General features: G+C 43.9%; 1 protein-coding gene across 7 annotated transcripts in view; it reads right to left on the reverse strand.

The window, feature by feature from the left end:
• Positions 1-27,698, reverse strand: part of LOC122532625 (agrin-like) — a 437,045-nt gene that overhangs the window by 273,799 nt on the left and 135,548 nt on the right. For all 7 annotated transcript variants that reach the window (XM_043661541.1, XM_043661537.1, XM_043661540.1 and 4 more), the window contains one exon: positions 11,585-11,620. In XM_043661541.1, coding sequence (XP_043517476.1) covers positions 11,585-11,620 — 36 coding nt within the window. The remainder of the gene's footprint in view (positions 1-11,584; positions 11,621-27,698) is intronic.

Here is a 27,698-nt window from a genome sequence, read left to right on the forward strand (position 1 = left end):
ATCAACGCAGCTAATGCGTCTGAATAACGTGCGGAATAGAAATATTTTTACCCTCTTCGATCGAAGCTACGACGATTAGCAAGCAAGTTCCATTAAGAATTTACGATAACTTGGATAATAGATATTTTTACTTATTAATAAGGATACTCGTTTTGATACTGTACAAAATTTTACTCTGTTTAAATTGTTGTCACTAGATGGCAATGTTCTATTAAATTTGAAGAAAACGACATTACTTGTGGATAATAGTACTATTACAATTCAGTTTTTGGTCACCAACTGCCGAATGTAAAGATATGGTAGTCGGATACTATGCATTGTTGATAAAAAAAATTCGTAAGACCCGCAATATTCTCACACTAATCTTAGAAATTTAGAAATTACGAATAATCCTCGACTCGTTTGGCGAGCCCCCTGCAAATGACAGAAAGAACGACCGTGCAATTATGGCCTACACGTGGAAGAAGTTCTCACCGAGTTTTACACGATCGTATGTATTACAAGGAAACGATCGGGACGCGAAATAAACTGGATAGTGGTTTTCGAAACGACGCGGCGCCGTCCGATGGTGCGGATCGCGGATATAAACAAACGGAACGCGGTATAAACCAACGAACCGGCCAGTGCTTTGGAATAACCGGCCCGCGATCTTCCCGATAAATAAGACCGAGGTATTGAAAGGCAGCCGAACGATAGCAACATCGAGAAATAATAGAATGTACGCGTCAAGTACCATCGGTGCGTCGCTCGAACGGGTCAATGTTTAAACGCGCCATAAAATATCGCAGCGCGCGCCCCCTCGCGAACATCCGACCGTTTTCGATAAATTTTAGTCATCGTTCGATGTGCGTGAGCTCCATTCTATCCGCGGTGTACGCGTTCTCATGGCGTTCGTTTTCCAAATCAGTTAAAACGAAATCTATCTTTTTTTTTTTTTTTTGTGACTCGTAACGGAGGGAGAGATGGAGGGAAGAGAGTGAAAGAACGAACGGGGGAGGTAAAAATAATAAAAGCAGAATTCGGAGATGCGAGACCGTGGGGTTGAATCTCGATAAACGACAGGCCACGAGAGCCGACGCAGTTGATTAATTCATACCGCCCATTTTCAGTGACTGGCTGTTTCGCGGATACACAGACGCTTTTGTCTCTATTTTTTACTCGGCGCCGACCGGCGTGCTGGCATTTTTGCGCCGCTTGATATCGAATCCATTGGCCGTGGATACGGGGCCATCGATTATCGTGTTTCCATCCAACGAAAGGGGTCGTTTCTTCCGCGGCCATCTGCCGCTGGTGTAACCCAGATACCGTATTAACGTTATCGAAACTAATTCCATCGTTTCCTTCGTTTCTGTTTCGCGAAACCACCGTTGAAGATCCTTCCTCCACGCGCCCGATACCCGAAACAATGTAGGCAATTCGATAGTCGGAATTAACGGCGAGAAGAATTCATATTATTCGACGGGAGAATTTCAATAAAATATCTGAAAATGGAGAACGCGAATGATCCGACTCGTGTCGCGAATACTTTTGCGCTCGTCGAGGCGGTGTATTAAAAAATTTTTTTCGCTCTATTTTATCAGAGATCGCCTCAAACTCCCTCGTCTCGTCTGTCTCGTTTTGAATGTCGACTTTCGGAACAATCGGGACTCGATTTACAATCAATTCAATCCGTTGAATTAACAGCGACTAAACTGATGGGAACTAAATTATCAAACGGCTGGCCAAAAATATCGAACAACCGTCGGAATTACCGTCACGAATGTGTGGAAGCGTGAAACAAAACCGATCGCCGTTCTTCGTCCTGTTTGTCTAATATCAAATTCTCGTTCACAGATGAATTAATAATAACGGCGCGTTGCATCGGACGCGATCGATGGATAAATTGTTTTCGCTAGACTTAATAGGCAGCGAAATGGTTCGTTAATTAATTTTCCCGTTATACAGCCTCCGTGTTATTTAAAACTGTCCCTGCGTATTTGGATTTGATAGAACGGGGTTTTTACGCACGACGAACATCTGCCAAACGTACGAAAATTGCGCGTTCAAAAATTACAAAACCTTGGGAAACTCTAAACACAGTTTTAAAATGATGCTTGCGTTCTCATTTCGTTGACAATAAACTTTTAAAGTTTCGAGCGTCAATTACATACATACGTGTATCGTATAATAGCAATTTAAACTGCGAAATTTATAATATTATAATAATATAATATTGTATTATTATAATATTATATAAATTTATAATATTATAATATTATAACATTAAAATTATAATATTATATTATAATATAATATAATATATATATTATAATTATAATATTATAATATTATAATAATATAATATGTGACATGTAATATGATAATGCAATAATAGAAATATGTAATATAATGCAATAGCACAATTTATAATATTATAATTTAAATTATATTGAAAATCGATTTAATAACACCTCTCTGGTTTGACGGTTCATGAAATTAAAATGGAAACACATTTCAACAACGTATCGACTCTTTGCAGACTGAGTTCTCGTTGGTAAGACGTTTCTCGGTAGCTAAAAAACGAGCTCCTCATCGCCGCGCCAAACGAGAATCCGTAGTAACATTCAACCGACGCGCGGAAAAGGAAAAGAAGCGGCGGTGGTTTCGGCTCAAAGAACATGATAAGTGGAGCCGGCTAAACAAGCGCGGCGTTTGCTTTTCATTATAACTTGTATGAGATTAACGCTCGCTCCGTTTATTTACAGCAAACGGGTTTAAATAATACGTAAATTGCCCGCCGCTGCTGTTAATATGACGGACTAATTTTAATCCTATCCCCTGCCGTCGTGCGTTCCCCTCTCCCCCTCTCACCGTCTCACTCCCCCTCCCTCACCCTCCCTGTTACTCGAGCATCGACTTTTCCCTCATAATAATGCGACCGGTGCTGCTGACCGGTTTGTAAAATATAATAAAGCGTTATCGCTCGTTGTTACGCCGGGCATTACCGCGGTTACCGGTTGCAACGCTGGATACATCGAACGTACACAGGATTGCCGATATTTCAGCGACTCAATTTACTGTCGCGAATTAATCCTTCCCGCCGTGTACGCTACGAAGGGAGAAAAGGTAGCGATACGAGAGCGTACCTCTGAAATTAATGCGACAGACGGAGCAATCGTCTGTGTTATTGGCACACGCCGGAGCAGAATTTTCTACAATAGCCGTGAAAATCGACGGAGCGGGGGTAGGGGGGAGTGGTCGAGTCGGACGAGGATCGGAGTCGATCGGCGGAGATTATCGGATTCCTAAATTCCTGTTTTCCAACTTGCATATCGCGCGACGTTATTATCGACGTTGAAATATAAATTTCCAAGGATAATTCCGCGTAACGGGGCAAATAGAGAATTCGCGAACAGGCAAATTCGTTTCGTGCAGGGGGTTCGTTAAATCGTGTACGTACTTTTCGTACACTTGTTAAACGCGAAACAGCCGTCGAGACCAACGCGATGAAGCGCGTTATCTTCCAGTTCTATTACGTTACAAACGCCCTCGTTCCATTAAGACACTCGGGCGCGCACCGGCCAACAACAGAGAAGATCGTTCCCATTGAATCCGAGCCTCCTCCTAGAGAAACAGGATTCCAAGTGAAACCGCACGCCGCGGCGAAAGGGAAACACCGGAGCCTCGGGATCGCGCGAGGATACAGTCGCTATCGTAACAAAATAATCGCGCTCGCCACTCTCTCGCTCTTCCTCGTTGAGATGGCTCGCGCGCGAAAACTCCCTGGCTGCCCTCTCAGCCTAGTGAGAGCTCAAAGGCCGATGCACCGCTACTCACCGCTAGGGTAGTTCTTTCGCCGCGTCCCCTTTGAGCCACCGTCGCCTTTTGTCGGCGTGCATCTCCACGGAAGGAAGTGGACAGAGGCGAAAGCTGAAACGGTGTAAGTAAGAGACGTCGAGGAGGAACGATGCGGCGGAGGACGGTCCTCGGTTCCAGGGGAAGGAAAGAGAAGAAAAGGGAAACGCGGTGCGCGAAGAGAGGAGAAAATACGGGGCGTAGGGGATGGGCTAGACGCTCCGGGGGAAAAAAAGGAAGGGAAGGAGAGGAAAGATTGCTGCGTGCGAGAAAGAGAAAGAGAGAGGGAATTGCCGTTGCAGGTTCGGCTTCGTCCCATGGAAAGCAATTTCTTAACGTAACCTTATCTTTGGCCGCTGGTATAGCTCGCGCGCCACGTACAGCTCTGTGCAAAGACGCGTATGTGCCGGGCACACAAAGCAGGCCTGGCGCCTGGTTCCTGGTTCGCAACTCACGTGGCGAAACAAGAAATATCTGAAACTGCGAAACCGAGGAATAGTAAAAGCACCGACTTTCACGAGCTTCCCTCCCTTCGAACCTCCCTCTCTCTCTCTCTCTCTCTCTTTCTCTCTCAGTCTTTCTTCCTCTCCTTTTCTTTATGCTCTCCTCTACGATTTCTCGGTGAATCTCACTCGTTTATTCTTTCCCAGTCGTTTCCCTCGTGTCGGCGCCAACTTCGACGCGAGACACCGAACTTTCGTCAAACATGGTTCGTATATCGCGTGACATTTCGTTTGCGACTTCCAACGTTTCCAAGACCGCAGAAATCCCAATGCTCGAAATTTCGATTCGATGAAATTTCGTGGGTGATATTAGCGAGCAGCTCGATAATGCTGGGCTGGGTTTCAAGAGGGGCTAGGAAAACCCGTAAAAAGCGAGAGCCGTGCACCCTCTCGCATTTATATCACAGGAACCGACAATTCTCCCCTTTCTAACCCTTTCTTTCTTCTTTCCTTCCTTCCTTCCTTCCTTTCTTTCTTTCTTTCTTTCTTTCTTCCTCCATCTGTCTCACCGGTTCTCTCCGATTCCTCTCCTCTCTCTTCTTTTATCTCTCTCCCACGCACCTCTCCCTCACCTCCACGGTCGGTTTTTTCCACATGTAATTTATCGGCTGGACTCGTTTTTTTCTTTCTTCTTTTTTCCCGTTCCAACCGCCGCGTTTCTTTACCCCTTTCCTCTGTCTCTTTTATCCCCATGCCTTACTCGCATTCACACCAGCGGCCGGGCGTGTAAGCGGTTGGGTGGAGTACGGAGGACGCAGCGATTTATAGTAACTGCACCCGCGCTGTCGTAGAATATTTTTGGCGGAATTTCTACTCTACCCTTTTTCATTCAGTGATCTCTATGGAACCGCGGCTCTTTTCCCTTCCTATTCAGGGAGAACCCTTTTTCGACTGAACCATAAAGCATAAATGGAACCCCCCCCCTTCCTGCCCCTTGTCCCCTCCTCGCCATGTTGAGTACGCACACAGATATATACGAGCGTGCACGTCTAATTACTCGACGTCCTTTGCCTCGAATTCGTCTCGGCGAAATTAGCAAGTTGCGAGCTAAAAGTTTATTAATTGTCGAATCGTGTTGCGAAAAAAAAAAACACAAATGATTTCTCGAAGTGAATCGAGGAGAATTAAGTAACTTTTTAATCGCCCTCGGATAATGAACGATGATTATTGATGAACAATATTGTTTCAATCGTACGCGAATGCGCGAGACAAGCACAGGCACTGTGTTTAGAGACGTTCAAGCATCGTCTCGTTCGTGCAACAGCAGCTGGGAAAATGAAGTTTACGATTTCGAAGTACATATGTGCGTTTCCGTCACCGTGCAGTCGCGGTTTTATTCCGACAATTAATTTGTTTGAGATAAAAACCAGAGAGGAAGAGTTCCCCATTCAGAGTGTCTACTCGAGTTGATGATTTTAAGCTGGTTATCCTCTAAAATATTCTTATCAAAGTTAAACATCGCGCCTCCGAAGTAGAGAAGCGGATGGAGCACAGTTCGCGCTCCTTATAACTCACCGAGTGCAGGAAGTTCCCTTCTTTTAAATTAACAATGATTAACGACACGATACAGCTTGACGCGTGCACTCGCCTTCACTGAACACATCGTCGTTCAACATTTAACAATCGATAGTCCAGGCAACTTTAAATTGCTCGCCCTATTGCATCGAACTATGTACTTTGGATCGGGCTCTTCCACTTCGACCCTCTCGACCCTCCCGTAAACTTCATCGAGCCCAAATGCACAAGCTGTATATCCTCTTGAATTATCTTGAAAAATACATCCTCGTTAACGAGCCCTTACACGGTCGCTCGAAAATACGGTTTTGCTCGCAGAACGGAATATTTAAACATTTGAAAGACCGTTACGCTGCATAAATATACGTAGGAATATTCTAAACATTCTAAATAAAACTGGTAATAAAATATTATAAATAGTGAGTAATTAAGTGTTGGTAAATAGTAATAAGTAGTGGTAAAATATTCTAAATAATTAAGTATTAGTAAATTCTAAGTAATTCTAAGTAATTAAGTATTAATAAATAGTATATAAGTATTAATAGTATAATAGTATAAATATACTATTATACTATTAATACTTATATACTATATTATTTTACTTTATTTATACTATTATACTATTAATACTTACATACTATATTATTTTACTTAATATACTATTAATACTATTTATAGTATTAATAGTATATAAGTATATATAAGTATTGACAAAATATTAAAAATTAAGTATTAGTAAATAGTATATAAGTATTGACACAATATTCCAAATAAAAAGTATCATCGACGTAAATACGTAATTGTCGCGAGGTAAATAATTCGAGCCTGCTGACGCGGAAGAAAGATTCTTCGTATCTCTGGTACACAGGGGCAATTGTAATTGCCAAGTGTGTATTATCCTCTTCAAACATCTACCAACGATGTTAATCTTTATCGGCACGAAATATTTCTTTGTATGGCGTGTACCAGGAGCAAAAAAAAAAAAAAAAAAAAAAAAAAAAGAAAAAAAAGGAATAACGTCCTGATAAAAACACATTTCAAGGCAAACAAACACTCTGTTAGCACGATTAAAAATTTAATCGTCAAACGATAATCCATGCGGACAGTGGGACGACGACGTTACACGAGAACCCATACGGACGATACGACGCAGATGCGACCAGTTCGAGTGACAGTAATGTGACTGATGCGTATCGCGACGCGATATACCCTCCAGGGATAACAAAATGGCATATCGTTGACCATTTAGGGCGCACTTCTGTGCCGTACTCTTCGATCTATACACGACACACGCATCTATACATCTCATTTACATGGACTCTCTGGTTCGAAAGCGACAACGCGCGAATCAATTCTCTGTAGAACGGTGCGAATATTTTGGTAGTTGTTATGTTGCGAAAATATGTATACTTTGGTATTTGAATAACGTAAGATCGCAGAAAATTGTGCAAATTGTCAATGTCTGTTAATCGTTTTAGTAAAAATGTAACTACTAGAGAGTAGAATCTGAAATTTGTTACACGCGTGATAAATTCTTCGAGTGATAAATATTTCATAAAGCTAAAGAAAAAGAAGAAGACAGAGCTTTTTCAGGTATCGAAAAAATTCCCGAAGAAATTCGAAATCTTTTAATTACGCCGAATGTTTAAAACATTTCTCGACCATATCACTCAAGTACCACTTGCATTACGTAGCTTTCGTCGACATTTTCTTGCTTTCGACGAGAATGTTAGATTGAAAATTTCGTTAATCGAAAAACATGCGTTGACCGAAACCTATCAAGCTTCACTAGAAAGGAAGAAAAAATACGTACAGGCATAAGCTGCGCAGGAAAAGAAGAAAAGATTTAATCCAACCTGCTCAAAGAATATCAACATCCAAGTTGAAATCTCAGTTTGCCAATTCGATCAACGCCGGTTCTTTACCTCGTGAGAGAGAGAGAGAGAGAGAGAGAGAGAGAGAAATTGCTCGACTTCATAAAAACTTTGAAAGTACACACCACTTTGCCAACGATCCCATCAGAAGCTCTTAACCCATGCCCCTTCTATTCAGCACAGTTTTTTCGCGGTTCTAAGAATTCCTTTGTTCAATTAAGTTTCGAGAACCGATACGGTGAATACATTTGCGAAAAGCGGCTCGTAACTGAGTTGGAGCGAAACGGGCCTCTATATAATGCTACGTGTGCCGTGAATAAAGTCGGCGGAATATTGTTTCAAGAGAGAGAAAGAGAGAGAGAGAGAGAGAGAGAGAGAGAGAGAGATGGAAGAGAGAAAGGGGTACAGCTCGTTAGCATGCTGTATTATTTATTTGAATTATGCGGAATTCCTTATCCTTTTGCGAAACGGAAGCCACGGGACTAGATGGGGACCGATAAAAATTATTCGCTGGAAAGCCATTCGCAAATGGAATAAATTTCGCGACGGCGCGCCGAGCATCTCTAACCAAGGGTACAAAATGCAGAGATATTCGCGGCTTCTCTTGGCAACGCGAACACACTCGAAAACGCGAGGCTTCTTAGAACGTTTGAACGATTCTATGCAAACACTTCAGACGATGCTTGGCGAGCGTTACATCGATCCTCACGAAAACTCGCGGTGAAGAAGATTCGCACGGGGAGGATTGCTAAAATTTCACATTTAAATAGTACATTTGAGCGGAAGTTCGAAGTATTTGAAAATTTCGTGCGCGTTGCACGCACTTGTTATCAATCGTCAGACACCTACGTACTTATACATGTCAATGTATAGCAAAGAATTCGAATTTTCGTGAGACGACAATTTCCATTTGCTTCGCGTATACTCGTTGTTCGAAATTCCAAGGGAAAATGTAAGATTATCTTCCCGTTTGAAATTTCCTCATCTACCGTACCTACGGTAAGCGATACAGCTGCGTTGTTAAACAGTTGAGAGACCCGGCATTAAAATTCATACCTGCAAGACACGTATGATGGAAAATTTTTGCAAGTTGAAAGCTCAGGCACGAAACCGATGCATTTGTGATGCATTGAAACAACTTTTTCTTTTTTTTTTTTTTTTGTCAGAAATTCACGTTACGATGATTATCGAAAACTACGCGCACCGCGAATCTTCAAAGCTATACATCAGCGCATGCGAGGTATTAAATGGCATCCGTTTGTTCATAGCCCTTCGCGTACACATCCATGTTCGAGCCACTAATCAACGTGTGCGCGAGCGCATGAATTTGACAGGCGGTGTCGCGCGGAATCACGGGGATCGTTTCCAATTCGCGAATACACGATCCTTGGAGGTTGATTTACGCGGAATTCGAAACTAATTGACCGGGCGCATCGTTGTCATCGAAACATCTAACGTTGCCCGAAGTAACAGCGGCCCCGAAGTATCCGGAATATTCCCAATTTCCGCCTAACCATATTCAATATCCGGATGTTGAAACTTCGGATATCCGTAGTGCGCATTGCCGAAACGATCGTATCGGCGAACTATTCAAATAATGGTATAACTGTACCTAACGTCCGCCTCGTCCTTTACACGGCCAACTTTCCTAATAATTGATAATCGACATTCCCCGCGCCACGAGTTTCACGCGGGCCCCGGCACCGAACGCGTTGAAGTAATTCCAACGCTTGTTAAGCCGAACGCGAATGTAACGCGAATGTAATGTAACGACGCTCGAAACGTCGGTAAGTTGCTTCGCTCGTAGATCGAACTCCCGGAATTATGCACAGCCGTGCGAGGAGAGGACGAGTTCGACGATCGACGAACCGCGATCCGGTATTCAAGATTACGTTATTATGTTTTCGCCCATAACACTGAATGAGACTCGTAGTAAGTTTATCGGTCCAAACGTAAGAAGCACGAGTCAGGTTCGTGATTCATAATGCAGATCACATTATTGCGCCAATTTTGATATTCAAACGTACATACTGTTTTAAGGTGTTAAAAGAAATCCTTATATAATGTTTTCAAAAAGCAAACGAGAGCAGTGAGAAATGACATTATTGCAGGCAATGATTTGATTAAGAACTTTCCGGTAGACAAAGTGTTAAGACAAACCAGGGAGTGTAGGAAAAGGTTTAAAAAATTTCTCATTGTCGAGTTTATGACATGGCAACCCTACCTAACCTAAACCGCATTGTACTTGAGATTAATTAAATTTATAAGGTGTGTAGATTAAAGTTTTCTAAATGGTCAAATGGTTTAGAAATTCCTCACTTGCCACGCTCGGTTCAAGCATATCCACGTCATAAGTATTGCACGTACCTTTGGCCTTGACAAATTAATTATCCCTCGGACACGATTGAAACGTAATTGCCAATTATCGAAAGACGTAGCTGCCGCGCGGTGTCTCGAAGGAAGTTTCCACTAATTCTGTTTAAAATTATCGCGGTGGTTATTTTTAAAGTTTCGCAATTAGGAGAAGTTCCCGGCTCGCTGTGATCAAGAGAACTTTGAGCCACGGTTTTAAACTTGCTGTTGCTATAACGACTCCTCGAGCTCGCAGCGATGGTAGAACTGACGCTCGTCTAACGCCAAATTCCAAATAATTCTTCGAACGCCAATGGACGTTCCGTTGAAATTAACAGAGAAGTATCACGATTTCGTTTCGAGCCCATTGTCCCAACCGCGCTAATGTCCGGCGGTGCGCGTGCGCGTGCGTGCTTCGCGCGAACAAAATACAAACGTTAACGACGAGAATGGTGAACGAAAATCCGCCGATAATATACGAGCAAATAGGCGCTCGTTACAATGGAGGGTACGCGCGATGGCGGTTTGAAAAACAGCCCTCGCGTAACGCGTTTGACAGGATGATTTGCATCCTGTGTTTCATAAAAGTGTGTACCTTTTCACCGAAAGATAATGATCGCGGCGTGTATCGAGTAAGAACAATGACTGCAACCCGGACCGCGCGTAAAAAGCTCGCCGAATCTATTATCAGGCATCTTGATTTAGGAAGAAACACACGCGATATTTTCGACACGGTGGAAATTACATTCCGACGTAATGTGTTGTCGCCGACGCGTGCAAATCGAAATAAATAAATAAATAAATAAATAAATAAATAAAAGAAAGAAAAAAAGAGGAACGCATTGCATTCGCGTACTCGCGGGAATGTTCACGCAACGACGCAATAATTTGCGCGGCGTTCTCCGCCAGTTGTTTCAACTGCTCACGCCTGGCCATTGCTCGAGCTCGACTACTGAAAAATTGCCTGCTCGGCGATAGGCGGCCGAGGGCACACGCGGAATAATCGCGATCGCACCGAGAAAAATAACTTTCGAGGCGTGATCGTCAGCGTGACTGCGATAGCGTGACCGTCGGAATCGAAACGGTGTGATTTCGAAATTCGCCGGTTGTAATTGAGTCGTGACTCGGCTGGAAAGACGCGAAGGGCCCCCCGTGTCCATCAACTCCCGAGACGAGATAACTTGCTTTTAAATATCGCGTGCTTGCTAATTTACGTCAGCTGGCAACCTATTATAACACGATTGTGCCACGTTGCCCGCTATCTCTCTTTCTCTCTCTCTCTCTCTCTCTTTCTCTCTCTGTTTCTCTCGGCGAGTCGAGAGAATGCTTTTGATGTCTGACTGTGTTTCCTGCGTTCCGCTATTGCCCGCCCGCGATATCCCGAGGCGCGAAAGACGTGTTTTATGCACTTTGCCCGAGCTTGGCAAGACCGCCACGCACGACGGGATATTTTTATCGTTGAAATCTATAAAGAGTCTGAATCTGAACTGAGAATTCAACACTCACCCTCGATAATGGGACGCTGCGGCTTATAGGACATGTCTGCAAAGAGAAATGAATTAATTATTAGTAACATTAGTCACGATGCGCATCGTACGTACATAAGCAAGCTAAGAATTTTTAACGAGCTCTTTTAGCAAGCAGAACAGTTTTAACTGTTCTGTTTCTTTTTATGACGATACTTTTATCCGGGGCAACGCTTGTACAGAAAATAAGAACATCCGTTAAATAATATATCGAGACTAGCCAACGAAGGAACGCTTGTTTCAGAGAAGCTCCGAGGAACTTTCACTCGTTGTAATTTATAATTATTTCGTATACTTGATTAAACATGCAGCACGTAAATTACTGTAATAATAATAATTTTATCTGGCGTAACGTTTGCAAGAAAAAAAATGTTAAATAACTGAGACTAGACAATAAAGAAATGCTCATTACAGAGAAACTTTGAGGAACTTTGACTCGACGTGATTCCATTATTTTGTATATTTCGTACATCAGACATACAGCGCATAAATTACTATAGCAATAATAATTTTATCTGACGCAACATTTGCAAGAAAAAAAAAATTGGACAATCGAGAAACGCCTATTTTAGAGAACGTAATTCCATCATTTCGTATACTTGATCAAGCACATAAATTATTAATCAAAGACGTATGTACATGTGTATGTATGTAAATCGCCAATGATCAACTAAGAAAGTACCATAAAAACCGCAGACTCCGTGCAAAAAGCCGAAACTAGCTTTGAAATCGACCAAAAACCTTAGGCGACAATCTCGCGATGCCTTCAAGTTCAACATCGCGCTCCGTCAAAGAAGATCGTATATGAACACAACTGCTTTAATCGCGTGCGTAATGAATTCGCGTGTTGACAAAATCAAAGTGTCTTGCTCGAGGCGGTGCCCGATTCTCAGCCTGCTGGCAAACTTTCGCTCGACTTTGTCGCGGCCTCAGACAACCGTAATTAACGTTTCGGAGAACGCGCGGATCAGCCCCGATCCCCCAAGGTTTCCCCGAACAACGAAATTCAAGGAAGGAAGGAAGGAAGGAAGGAAGACTCGCGCGGATCGAGGGCAAGGCAGATAGACGAGGCAATTTCGAGGAGCAAATAACAGGGAAATTCAGGGTGGCCGAGTCGCGCAACATTTCCCCCTCGGCTCGGTTCTGCAAAGCTTCGCCCTTCGTGAAACTTTTAATTATCCTTTCCTGACCCGGTCCTTTAATGAAGATCCTGCCGCGTCTGCCGCACAACCACGTATGACGTTCCAAATAATTACAAGTTCTCTGCACGAACTCTGCTCTCGGCGGCGTCTGAAGGATAGGGATTTTCTCCCGTGCACCGCCGACGAGTCGCGAGCGCGTTTCCGAAAAGGACGTGAAAAAAAATTCAAAAGCACGGACCGAGTGGGAAAGAGACTGACTTCAGAATTTATTTTTTCTTGGAAACTGTCGGCCCGCGGCCGTTGAAATCGACAACTGACAGTAATGTTACAATTGAAAACAAAACGATGTTCGTTTGCGAACGTTGCGTCGTTCTACTTGGGTAGTTGCAGACGAACGTCTCGAATCGATAATTCCAGTCGTAAATATAATGAACTCACTTCGGAGAATCGGAGAAACAAGAAATCCACGACATTAAGTCGCGTCTACGTCCGCGATACGACTGAAATACTAAAACGTTAACTCTCGAGCACTCGACGCGATAACTCTCGCAATTAAACACACGTTACGGCCAGAAGGTTTTTTTTTCAGCGGATGGTGGTTTTTGTTGTAGCGCCGGCACGCGTGCTCGCAACGTTCGCGCAGTCCCGTTAAAATATATTAACGGAGAAATATCGCTCGTTCGTCGGCCAGTAATTCATCACGCATATGCATTTACGGTAATCTACGCTGGCGCGCCGGTAGCACCATCGGGGAGGAAAAAATGGTTTTCGAGAGTCGGACAAATGTATTTTAAATCTGCGACCGCGGTTGCGTGCGCGTTCGAACAACGAAGGGGAGAGGTGAAAATGCCTCGCAACAGTGGCATGGGAGGGTAATGCAAAAATCAATGAAATGGAAATATCGCTTTTAATTCGATGGAATAGTTTCGTGCCTCTTCCTTCTCCCTCTCTGTTTCCTTTTCCTTTTCACGTTCACGCGCGTGAATTTCGCCCGCGTTAGCGAACCAGCGCCGCATTTCGGAAATTACTTGTTGCAACGGCGACGCAATTACGTCGTGTCGGCGATTCATAAGAGCACAATTTCGCGTCGCGTTCGTTGATCGTCGAATTTTTATCCGCCACCTGGAAAACGAGCCTCCGCTCGAAATTGTTTCTTAATTGAACGCGCTCGTCTGTTCTCGCGATACGTCTAATCAAACGATTTTCTAATGGCAATTCACTCGTGGAAAATCGTGCTCGTTAGTTAGAAATACCGATGGGAAGCTCCAATGTTGTTGGAAATTTTTAATAACTATTTTCGTTAACACGTCGTATCCTCGTGCCTCGTGCCAACAACGGACGCACAAGCAATTACATATTTTTACCAGACTTCAGCAAACGAGAATAATAACGCTTTACACGACCGTTGCCTAACAATAGCCGCAAAAATTTCCAGTTAAATAACTTTTTAATGAAAGCGCTTTTCGCGAGATACGGCCCGCCACCCGGACATGTTCGTCGTTCAAGCCAGGATCTTTCTTCCAATGATTCTGAGAAATCACTTCTTTCTTTCTTTCTTTCTTTCTTTCTTTCTGTTTTCCTTTCTTTTTTCTCGAGACAGCCAATCGGGGAATGAAAATCAAGCGGGGAAGGGTGTTGTAAAATTCAGTAGGAAATACGAGAACCAAAATTAACGCTTAATTCGGATTTATATTTATCAAAATACGTACCACTGTGAAACGTAATTACATTACAGTATGCAGCAGGCTGGTTCAAATTTCAAATTACTCCTCTACGTCTTAAGCGTGGAATTTTATTCGTATCTCACTCAGAGTACAAAAATGTTCAACAGCGCAGGAATTTCATGCCTCCTTCAACTTCGCTGCGTTTCTTTCTTTAACGATATTTTTCTAACGATAATAAATATCATTCGATATGATATAAATATGATATATTATTAAGTTATATAATTATTATATATAACAAAGTCTTGTTGATCTGTTTGATCCATCGTGTTTCAAAATTTTGTGTTAAAAGCTTCCCTGAAACATTCTCCTCGTTTTCCAAAGTAGAAGCAAGACCAAAACAATAAATACCATCGATTAATAACCTCGTTTTCCCCTTTTGTTTTCCAAAGGGAGAAAAAAAAAAAGAAATTTCGATCGGTAATTACTGTATAAACCTTGCTCGTCGTCCCGACAATTACACCATCGCCGTTTCTCAGTTCCAATCAACGTCACTCAGCGTCGAGGCGAAGAGTCAGAGGAACACGAAACGTAGCCAGCCAAGTCCCAGGCACAAAAGGCATTCACCGCCGCTTATGAAAAATTGCTCAGAGACGCAAAGGAGGAAATCTTCTACCACCGCGCCGAGTAGGGAAGTAGACCGCGCGGCAACGCACGCGCTTGCTCACACAGGTAAGTTTGCACTGCACACAGGTAGATCTCCGCGTACTTCGTGCCACGCGGCACTATCAAACCGACCATATGTATGCAGCCCGGCTCTATGAAGACTCGTACAGGCCGATATCGCGCCGATATTTCCCTTTCCCGTCCCACCGTACAACTGCGGGTTGACACACATGGGGAACACGTGTCGCCACTCCCACAAACCGGCGGATGACACAGTTACGGCCACGATCAACCACACGCGTGCACGGCCCACTGCGTGCACGCGATTATATTTGCTTGGATTTTTGGCCACATCGAAGAGAGAGAGAGAGAGAGAGAGGATTGATGCGGTTGATTCATATTTTTCTGAACTCGAGCGAAGGAACGGAGGGCTTGAAGGGAAGTTTGTTTCCGTTTGTCATAGCTATTGATTATTAGAGTACTATTTTTTTTTTCTCCTTTTTTTTTCTATGGTACTTAGCGTCGCATCGACTACGAGATCATTAGCGAAGGTGGGATTTAGCAATTTTAGATGTATGAGTAGGTATGAGTAGGTATCTTTGAGGTATTTCAAAGTATTGTTATTACATTTTTATACTATTAGAGTACTGTTATTATATATATTAATTATTAGAGTTGATATATTAATATATTATATATATTAATTATTATATATATTAAATATATATTATATAAATTAATTATTAGAGTCGATATATTAATTATTATTAAAGACGAAGAAGATTGACATCAACTGTCAAACCACAGCGAGCATTATGTTTCGTAGAGTTTTGCAACTTTGAATTTCCCGCAAATGCGCAAACATCCACGTACAAACATAAACGTCGGTGTAATTACATTTAAAACAAACGGAACGTAAGACTCTCAGAGCAAGTAGCGTTTGTTGCGTAAATAGAAGGGGTACGAAAGAGATGTGAAATCTGATTTATCGTTGAAACGGCCAGGCTCTGGCCGGGGAAGCAGAGTTTCCCGATATTTCGAAATTTTCCAATTTTCCATCAGCGCCTCGATCGTCCTACATACGGCGAAACTTTCTCGCCGTTCTTCAGTTCCGCAGAAACTTATCAAACCGAATCAGAGCGTACACAGATGGACAGTAAAGTTCAGGATGATCTTGGAACTAGATAACCGTGCGAAGTCTGAAAAATTGGCAGTGTCTGCTAAGCCGACTGGCCTGCCCGCCGCTATATATATATATATATATATATTGATCTCGTCTGGTAACAAGCTCTGGAAAGTATGTCGAAAGTCGTGAGGACAGAGGAACACGGGAACGGGATAATGGTGTTTCCGTTCGCGCGCGAAATTCACCAAGAATTCACCGAGTCGCGGGCCAGACTGTAATTCCAAAGACGATTTGTCGTTTGTATCGCAGTGAGAAAGCTCCGCGACTCGACTCGACCGAGAGCACCAACGACGCGGCGATGAGGTCGAGAACACGGCCGACCTAGGTGGCTAGGGAACGAACTCGATTCGCCGGCGGAAAAATTGTTATTTTCGCGGTGCCACCTAAATCGAATGGATTTACAGCCTCGCCGGCTGTGTTAAGCCGGGCATCTCCTATAACGAACCTATTTTCGAAAGAAGAATTTCACGCGTCGTGCCTCGCAGACGCGATATTTCATTCTCCTTTTTTGCATTCGACAGCACAGCCCGGAGGGTGTGCTGCAGCCAGCGGAGAGAGAGAGAGAGAGAGAGAGAGAGAGAAGGGAGAGCCGCCTGCCGGAAATAGCGGTGAAGCACTTTCGATTTTTCGTTTCCTCCGTTCTGTATACGAAGCCGTAGACGAAACGCGTATACTGTCGGTTTTCTTCTCTCTCTCTATCTCTCTCGTCTCTAGTTCTTCTCGATAAACCGATAGTCGTCAGATGCCGTGCCAGGGGATGAATTCGCCACGCGAACAAACGTCTCCTTCTCTGTATTTCATAATAACCTGCTGCATTATTTATGTCTCGTTTAAGAACAAATAGGCAAGTGAACGTGCACGCACACACGCGCGTGCAATGGAAATGTTTAATCGATGTGGATCTCCGTTTCCGATAATGGAGATTGATCGCTGTAAAGTCGCTGTAATGGTGTGTCTATTAGTACGGGGAACAGAGAACGCACTAATCGACGCTGGGTTAATCAATACAACAACTCGGCCGATAATGTCGATAGAAAGTGAGATACGTACGTACGAGAATTTAGGGAACAATGTTGCAGCCTCGAGTCGATCGAACGTAAGGTTCGCCGAGATCATCTCTATCCCTATCGCCAGGCTTCTGTTACGATGTTTGATGCTGTCTGACCAAAATCGCCCGCATTCACTATCTACCGGCCAAAAGCGGGATTTAAATTGCCTGATTAATTCCCAATTGCTATTCGATTAAAACGACTTAGACTCAAACAACATTCTATCTGCTGGATCGTCATTGTAAATTGTTATTTGCATTCGTCGAGAAATCATTTCCACTAAAACTATCAAAATGCTCAAAATTACCATTTGAATGTCTTTGTTAAATATTTTGTAGATATGAAACAATGGACTTTTGTAGAATTTAATGATTCTTCGTAAAATACATGTAAATGAAAGCTTGCGTACCCTATCGCGTTACAAAGATTTTCTGTTTCTTTAAGTTTATTCTCTGTCTCAGACAGAAATTTTATGTTTTCGCCGTCGATAGTTCTAGTGTTAAGAACTAATACTGTGAGGAAATAAAATGAGAGAGAAAGGTTTGATAGAAACTTGTCGTATCCCACAAACGAATGCATCTGTCTACGTTAGACGAACGACGATTTCTGAAAATCCTCGGTTAGTGTAAACCTCTGGCGAATGCCACAAAATCGGTGCAATTCACAAACAAAAGATTTCAATTCGTCGTTCAACCTTCGCCCCCAAACTTCCTCAAAAGCGCGGGACAAAGCGGTCGGTCTGTCCGGAAGTCGGCTCGTTACTTCTCGAAACTTAAACGACAACAAGAAAGTGTGTAGGGGGAGACGACGTTCGATCGGGGGTCATTCGCGTTTGCGATTGATTCCGGCGATACATCAGCGAGAAACTTTGAACCGATCAAGCAACGGCGAAAAATGAAGAAAGTTTCCTTCCTCGTGTTCGTACTCACGTCCTTCGTAACTGCGCCCACGTGCGCGATATACTTGGCCCTCCATTCTTCGTCCACGACCTCCACGCCATCACGCCATCGCGAATCAGTTTCAGAGCAATCACACGTATACAGCACGAGCTATAAAGATGCGACTTTGCCGAAAAATATAACGCAAACTATTAGGACGTTTAAATGTCGTAATTTAAATGTCATTAGTTTTGGAAATTGACGTAAAACGTAATCGACTTGTTAAATATTAGTGTAACTTATTTAATATAACGTTAAATGTAAATTATTGAATAATAAACTCAACTCTCAAAGTCTTAATCTCGCAGATTCGAAAGACTTACTTTGCGATCAACAATTTTTCACAATTATTAACACAACCTTAATTAACGCAAATTGGAAGAATTTCACGGAACGAAACTTCATTCTGGTATTTGGCAAAATTTCGGTATTTCGTAAGAAACGATGTGCTTAAATTAAAATCGTCACTGAAAATTATACATGCGCGAGACGTCAAAGGAAATCGCGCGAACCAGATTAGCAGCAGTCTCGTCAGATAAATCGGATTAATCGCACCCCAAAGTTCTACGACAATCGTAAGTTTACATCGTGCAACATTCGTCATTGTTAAGCTTACGTGATTCCCGTCTACTCGGAAATTCCATTAAGCCGCCCGCAATTAGCCGCGACAACAATTGACACTGATGGCATTAGGCCCGTGTCGCTAATAATTAAAACTATATCCGGTTGACACCGGTGTTTCGCGATCGGCTAGAGACTACGTAATCGCCGTCGTTACACCGAGTTTTGCTTACTCAACGAAATTGGAAAATCTATTGACACGATCAAACGAACACGTAGAGCGATGGAACAACAGATATTGTACAATGGGTTAATGACAGTTGCGCGTTTACTACCACCAGGCGTGCAAAATTTTCGTTCCAAGTTAGCAAACTTTCGATTGATATTGACCATCTACAATTCGCCACATAAGCGAAAAAGTACAGAAGAGCGATGACTTTGAAAGTAATTTCTTTAAATTGGAATTTATATTTACCATTATTCGTGTAATATTCTTGAAACCTCTGGCTTCTCGAGAATTGAATTAGAATTTCTAATTCGTTTGTTGAGAATTGAATATTGCAAGGACTACGGCAATGAGGGTGGAAGGGAAGAGCGGAAAGACAAAAATTGACGCGACACGGTGTGAAGCATAAACGAGCGTGCGAGAGTACGGACGAGAAATTCCAAAGTTGCGAGAAACTTGGTTGCCTGGGCCGAATTGGATCTCTCTAATAAGGTGAGCCTGGTCCTTTCCTGTAGTTTTTCCAAAGAAATTTTACACGGGAATCGGAGGGGGGGAGGGCCGGCAGTTTACCGGCGCCGGGAGGAAATGGCGCGGAAACGCCCCTCCGCGAGAGATCGCAGGGGAGAGAAGCGAAAAGAAAGAGCACGACAGCGCGGCATTTATTAAATTAAACGTCAGCTTCCCTGACAAGGCTTTTCCAGAGAGGCCCCTCCTTAGCGGCCGACTTCCGTTCTATTTCTTTCTGCAGAAACGTGAAAGCTGACCGTGTCGGATCGCCGTTGCTACACAATTTCTGGCTGTCCTCCCCTGTTCTCGTCGCCTGCTCCGTTCTACCTACCGAGACGCACATTCTCACCGTTTCGAATCGGTATACATAAGAGAGAGGAGTTTTCCTGCAGCGTCACAGTTCCGATCCTCGAAATGAATTTCAAACGATGAGAATGAAAATTCAGGCATTTCACCAGGTAGCGTTCACCGGGCCACCGCGTGAAGAAGTTAAATCCGAAGGACAAAGTTCTTGCGTCTGCTAATTTCGTCGGTCGTTGAGAATTCCCGTCCTTGGAATGTTTAACGTTCCAAGGATTAAAGGATGAAACAATGCGTATCCAGCGTGTACGTGACGCGGCAATCAGCGACGAGGATAACTATCGCGGATGTAAGTAATCGGGACAAAACCTTTGGGGATTCTCCGTGGAAATGACGCTGGAAAGGAGCGGGTATGCCGGAACGGAGCTTCTTGCCGGGGCGAGAGACGGCTGATACCCGTTGGCTTTTTCTCCGCCAGGAAAGTTTTCGAGTTTCTCAAAGCTGTACGACGGTTCCAGGAACGACGGCGCGAAAGCGAACGGTCAGAAAGACTGTAATGGAGCAGCAGCAGCAGCAGCAGCAGCAGCAGCAGGGGCTGCTGTGCACAGGCACGAGAGGAATGAGAGAAAAGAAAAGAGGGGAGAGAGAGAGAGAGAGAGAGAGAGAGAAGGAAAAGGACGAGGAGTTAGCGGGATTTATCGGTCTCGGACTTATTAACTCCTACGGCGAAGTTAACATTAATCTTGACTCGAACTCGGTAACTCGCGAACAATCCCGATCGCTGCCGATTGCTCCGACCTTTTTCCCTATTGGTTCTCTCCCTCTTTCTGTTCCCTCCCTTTCGTGTCGAAGGAGTCGCTGATCCTGGCGAGACCGGTAGAGAACTAGTCGTTCTCTCCTTGCGATTTTACCTTTGGATTTACGATCGACCGATATTTTTTAATGCGTAATGCACAGCGGACATGATTTGTAACATGCGCGGTTTTTCGTCTTCGTCGAGTTGATAATAGATCTTTTTTCAAATATCGAGAAAACGCGACAGATTTCGTCGAATAAATTCTAAAACAGAAAGCATCATATTTCATTTTAGAAATGATTTGTGATATCTATATATATATAATTTTTTATCAGACTTTTTTGAAATGTCGAAAAAACGCGACAGATCTTATCGAGTAGATTCTAAAATAGACAACGTGAGCTTTCGTGATTAGAAATGATTTATAATATACGTAGGTTTTTTATCAGACTTTTTTAAACTATCGAAAAAACGCGACAGATCTCGTCGAATAGATTCTGGAACAGAAAGCATGACATTTGGTCAAAGAAATGATTTGTGACATATACGCCTTTTTATCAAACCTTTTTAAAATATCGACAGATCTCGTCGAATAGATAACAGAAGTAGATATTTCATCTTAGAAATAATTTATAACTTATCAGGTTTTATCGAAAAGAGGCAACAGATTTCATCGAATAGATTTTAAAACAGAAAGCATGACATTTCATCATATATATGATCATTTTTAAGATGAAATATGCTCTCTGTTTGAAAATCTATTCGACGAGAATATATATTATAGCTTTTTGTCAGACTTTCTTAAAATGTCAATTCTAAAACGATTATAAAAAAATAAATAAACGAAACACTAAAGGTGCAGAATCTCGGCGATTTATTCGAACTATCGCATCTGCTGGAGAGCGATAGTCTAAACAGAAAGCACAATGTCTCGAGCGTTACTTGCGTCATGAGTTCAATCGTAAAAAAGGTAGCAGTTGGCAGGGTGCAAGAAGTTTCATCGTCCTTTCTGCGGCGTACCCGGTTTGTAGCTAGTAACACACCTTGTGCAGCGCTGTTTCGCGAAACGCTTCTATGGATTTAATCCGGCATGAACCGTCACGGATATTATACATTCGTCGGCGAGTTGCCGAATCGTTTGCCAGTTTAACAGCGTTCCTGGCCGAGAACTTTGCAATAAGAAACTTCTCAGCTGGCGCGCGCTTCTGCTTACTGGGAATGGAAAAAGGAAAGAAGAACGATAGAGATCGTATTATCGAAGGAACTGCGTAACTGCTCGTGAGAAACGCCGTATCGCGATCGTTTCTCACGTCGGGGAGAATTCTCAACTTCCTGACTGAGTCGTGCACAATCCAAATACACGTAGAGTCGTGGGGAACGATCCACGTGGTACTAGAAAATCGCGTTCCTACTTTCGTTGAATCGTGCACGGTGTTTATGCTGTTTCGTTGTTTCGTAGCAGCGCGAACGAGTGAAATTTATCGCCGCGGCTTCGCTGAATTTACACCGATCTCTACTTTGTTCTATACAATTTCGTATACTTCGTACGTTCATTTTTCACTTCGCATTTGTCCATCGCAATTTCAGAATTTAATTCACCAAAGACGAACGTTGCCTCAACACGACAATATTTTCAATCAAAGTAAAGTTACGAAACTTTTCTTTTTAATGCTGTAGCTATGAAAAGAAATTCCAAGAGTTTCCTCAATACTCTTCTTTCTATGCTCTCTTTTATTCGCGTCGACTTTACAAATTGATGAAACGAAACTTAACAGCGTGATACTTAACAGTCCCGCCGTTAGTCCCGATTAATCAACATCCAGCCAATCCCATTAACTTTCCACCTGTATTCGCGAAACATTCGCAAAAATTCGACGCGTCGTCGCCACGATCCGTTCTCGACGTTGCGAACAGATCTCTCGCAACAGGAACCTCAACGAGACCCATCCAGAGCACCCTCGTCGTTGGCCATGTGCGTCGAATTTCGCGCCACTTTGAACAGTCTCGACTTTTCCAGGCCGCACGCCACGAGAACACTTGATGGTTGTGCAATTACGAGCGGTTACGGGACGTTTATCGCGCCGGAGAGTGAAATTTCACGATGGCACGCGAGCAAGCCCGCCGCGCCTCGCTTCTTTCCCCGCAGCTATTGCGTAAAACGCGACCGCGGCGGTGGCAAGGCGCGAAACAGCCTCGCTGGCAATTTACCCGGCAACCGAGGATCCAATTTCGTCCGACGGCCGTTTCTCGCCCGACGTTTCCCGCCTCGTTGGCTCGGACACGTCGAGTCGTCGTCGTCGTCGACGTCGTTGAGGAGGAAGCAAGATGGCCCCCGAGGGGGCGTAACACGCCGCGCGTTACCAACGATATCGGTAACCGGATGTAGTTCCCTCCGTCGGCTAAGAGGATTGACGGCCGTTCGAAAACCGGCGAAATTTCAGCTCGGTTTCAGACCGATAGACCAGTTTTCGCGAATTTTCAGCAACGAGCGTGTCGCTCCCTGTTGATTAATGGCCTCGCGTCTACGCTCTGCCCACGTGGCACCGATTTTTTCGAAAGTTCGCGAACGCTCGCGTTATGAAGTTTTCGGCTTCGAGTGTTCGACCGAAAGGGCGAATTACTCGGTTAATCGAGTTAAATATCGCGTCGAAGAAGTAGCCACCTAGAGCGGGCACTAATTGGCGCGAATCGTGTCGCACAGTTTCACATCCACGCGAAATTCTGTACAGTTCGAACTGCGGCCCAACAGCTGCTCCCCAGAGTAGTATCCGGCACATGCACTTGGAACTCTCGGATGATTCGTTCGAAGGATTCGAGGGAACAACGTTTTCGCTTTACCAGACGATCGTCAAATTTTCTCCGTCGTGTGTTCCTCGTTTCCGCGAGTATCGTTCTCCTCCTCCTTCCTTTTCGAAATCGAACCGCCGTGTTCCCATTACTTTTCGATGCACGCGCGACGTGGCGCAAGTTTCGATTCACCGGTGATAATCCGAAAAGCAATTACAACGTCGTCGAGCAAGCCTGATCCCGAGGGCCAACGTTAAAATCGGTTTACCCGGCCGCCTCGTAAACGGCTCGACCCCCCACCGCACCGCTGCGACGATATAGCAAGTTTGACGACCCTTCCGGCATTAAGGCCGCGTACACACCGAACGACACGCGGCAAGTGCTCTACCGGCAAAGTCCTTGTAATTTATGTGGAACAAACGCAGCGGAGTTTACCGGCGGGCTCGTAGTCCGCCGGATAAGGAGCAGATGAGATATCTCCGGCCTTAATATGATCGGCGACGCCCTTAATCCCGAAACCGTGAGCCTCACCCCCGCGATGAGGAAGCCTCGCTTCACGGCACCAAGGTTGCCTGAGAATGAGGACGAAACGCCGGAATCGCGGGAAACGCTCATAAAGGCAGATGCGAACACGTGCCTTACATACTAAATCCTCATCCTGCGCCAAAGCCCCCTGTGACGCTACATGCATCATACGACGCCGTGCCGCCGCATATATGTGTGTATATATATATACATATAAATATATATATACCAGGTGTCTCTAATTTCATCGCGACGCTCTATCCACGACTAAAGAGATTGACTCGGTCGAGATTGAACTTCCCGTCGTCGTCCGGGCGACTTTGCAAAGTTCGCGCGAAACAGAAAGGACGAGAGAGAGCGCAGCGACCAGCGTACATGACGATGATTTTGGTGGTTTTGGGTTATCCCGTTCGTCGAGCCACGCGAAAAGCAAGTGAACTTTTCGACTTTTCGCTCGGTGTGGTTGCACGTGATAGAAGAACGACGACGCGATTCGTGAATTACGAGACCGACGAATAATGATAACGATTGTAGAACAACAACGAGGATACTTCTCGGCACATTGCGCGTCAAATTAATACGCTGAACGTTGGATAATTGTTTAAACACCGCTCGGTTATTAAAGAGCGAAGATAAACGCGGGTTCAACTCGAGTTTGAAAATAATTACAAGCTCGATGAAGACGACGGCAGTGGTAGGCGCGTGTAATTAAATCGACAATTACAGAGGTCATTTTCGAAACTGAACGCTTCCCGTTCGCCAATGTGTCATCAGACGGCTTCATTCGGCCACGTTTCATATTTCTATATCAGCCGTTTCGTTCGGTGTTTCGCGAAAGTGTCGCGCACGTTGTGACAAAGCCGCCGGCGAAACTCTGTCAATTTAAAGCTCTGGATGTGGGAGCTTCGTCGAGCGAAAGTGGACGAGACGAAATTTATGCCTCGTCATATAACAGTATCGCCTATCAGCGTCACGTATCAACTCCCAGCGTAACGTAACACAAATCTTCCCACGTTCCGCGCCGCGTATGATACATCTCGCTGCGATTCGTCAGTGTCTGAAAATCCTTGTGAATTACAACCGACCCCGGCGAGCAAATCGAATCTTTATCAAACGTCGTCCGACCAAGTTGCCGTTCCATCGACGAACAAACATATCGATTCTCGATAACGAGACAACGATCGTGAAAGACACGTGCGTGGCAATTATCACGCGGAATTCTATGAAAACTGAGTCGACCCACGAATAGTTTAGCGGCGCGTAAAATGTGGACGCGACGTCGCCGGTTAAATCGAATTTTCCGGAAAAGCCCGGCCGAAAATACGAGACGTTCGACGAGGAGAGAACGGGTGAGATCCGACGATCGGCAGGGAGCGGCGGGAGGAGGGGGAGAGCGGTCGAAGGTGAACGGCGCGTTCGCCGAATTCCTACACGCCCCGGCTGCTCGCAGTAAATGTATTGTCCGCAGGACAATGCGGCGGCTGATTGCGAAGCGGTCGGGCGAAAACTTGACCCGAAAATAAACCGAATCGCTCAAACGGCGCTGTCGGCCGCTGCCAAATGCAGCCACTCGGAATAGTGGAGAACAGGAGGGCCTGCTACCGACCCTCCTTTTCAAACTTGCTATTTTTCCGGCTTCCAGGGACGGGGAGAACCTTCTCTCTCGTTCGTTCGTTCGTTCGTTCGTTCGTACGCGGTCGTCGTTCGTCGAAAGTACCGACGCGGCGCGATACCCCACGGAAATCGCTGAGAGGGGGGTGGGATGGGGGGGGGGGGGGGGGGGGGGGGGACGTGCATACTCGATGCCTCCTGGCCACTGTGTGAAAACTCCCTCTCACTCTCTCTAGTTTCCTCTTCACTTTCCAACATTTCATTTAGTCGCCCTCTCGCTTTCTTTGTTCGCGATCGACGTTTGCCAAATTGAACCGGTAGCGTCGGAAAAATATCGGAGACGAGATTTTAATGAACAACGCGCGCAGCGAGATGGAATAACAAAGTGCAGAGGGGGGAGGGGAAACTGTGTGCAACACAAATGACGATACGTCGACGATGATAATCGTTCTATAAATATTCGTCGGAAACGGAATGCGGACTGATTTATTTGAAAACGTAGGCGTGTGAGCAGGTTTTTCGTATCTCCAGATTTTTACCGACTGTCATTATCCCTGGATTAATCTTCCGTTTCGTTTTCTTCTTGGCAGATGGAACTTCTGACTCGATTGTACGTCGGTAAATAATTTTGATATCTCGGCGCGAATGATTTAACGGTGGACAACGAGTTGAAGTATCAAGCGTGTCGTTCAATAAATCCTCTGACATTTAAATTTCCAATAAATTTGCTCGTTAGAGTGTTCTGCATCCAATTCGATAAAATTCGTAAAGTGTACTTTGAAGAAAAGTGTAACGAATTAAAAATATTTGCACGTTGTGCGTAGGCAGTGCGTATGTAAATGCTGTACGAAATCAAAGAATTATTTGCCCCCTCCCCCCCTTTATAAATTTTAATCTACTGTCGAATTATTCTCCGTGCACTCCCCGTGCCACTTGTTTATTAATTCACCGAGCGAAAATATAATTTAGATAATTGATAACCGCCATTCCCGTACAGCTATACGTTTCACGGTTATTTTCGCGAGTTAACCAAGGAGGTTATTAATTATTAACTGCACTAATTGAACGATATTAAATTATACATTGTTCGTAGCAGTCGTTCTACGTGCGCTTTTAAACCGTAATTGAATTCGGGATCAAAACATAGATGGAACAAACGTCACTCGAGCTCGGCAAACTAGTTGCCTCGAAACGATTCAGTTTATATTCGTCTAGAACGCAACAACGCGATGGCGGCCCTTTAGCGTGTTGCTATCTCATAAACGGAGCCAGGCAAGATGTCTAATGACTTTCCTAGCTTCTGATTCCTCTCCCCGTTTTACACGCTGCCTACATGTGGATATATGGTTCTCAGAATCAAATGATTTTCAATGTCTTCCGAAACGACTCACGCCTGCTTCAGAGTGATAAATTATCTTTTCCGTGTAAATTAATTTTAATCTATCATTGAAACAATCTCCACCATTCCCACGATGTTATAAACTCAACGCGCAATCATGAAACATTAAACACTTGGAGCGAGCTTCTTTTAGAAAGAAAGAAAAGATAAATTATTATTAAAATCTCTTAATCCTTGGTGTAATCGCATATTAAAAATACAGTTATACGCATATTAAAAATACAGCCATCAAGACGAGTTTTTCCTATTTTTTCTATTCGAATATTTATATGATAACAAAATTGTTCTAGTGGAATATTTATATGGTAAGAAATTATTGCAACAAAAGATCTTTCTTAATCTATTGTAATTCAGAAAAGACTAGCTACAGGGTTAACTGTATCTCTCTTAAAAATTTAAGGTTAGATTTTCGTCTGAAGAATTAAAGTTTGCTTTTAAATCGTACTGCATAATTCCAAATAATCTCTTTCTCCAATTCTCACAATATCACGCAAAATAACTTCCAACAATGTAAAAAAATCTTTTGATCTTGAAATTCAGGATCTTTTTACATGTATCTCCATCAAATCGAATTGTATAGAAATTCATCTATGATGGCCACGGACAAACTTTACTTTCCACATTATAAATGACAACTCAAACCGATGATTAAAAAGCCAAATTTTCCAAAGAATCTGACAAAATGCTGAAAAGACGCGTTTCGAAATTCGACATCCGCGCGCGCGCGCGCGCGCACT

Source organism: Frieseomelitta varia, unplaced genomic scaffold, assembly GCF_011392965.1.
Source record: "Frieseomelitta varia isolate USP_RPSP 00005682 unplaced genomic scaffold, Fvar_1.2 scaffold_462, whole genome shotgun sequence".
NCBI lineage: Eukaryota > Metazoa > Arthropoda > Insecta > Hymenoptera > Apidae > Frieseomelitta > Frieseomelitta varia.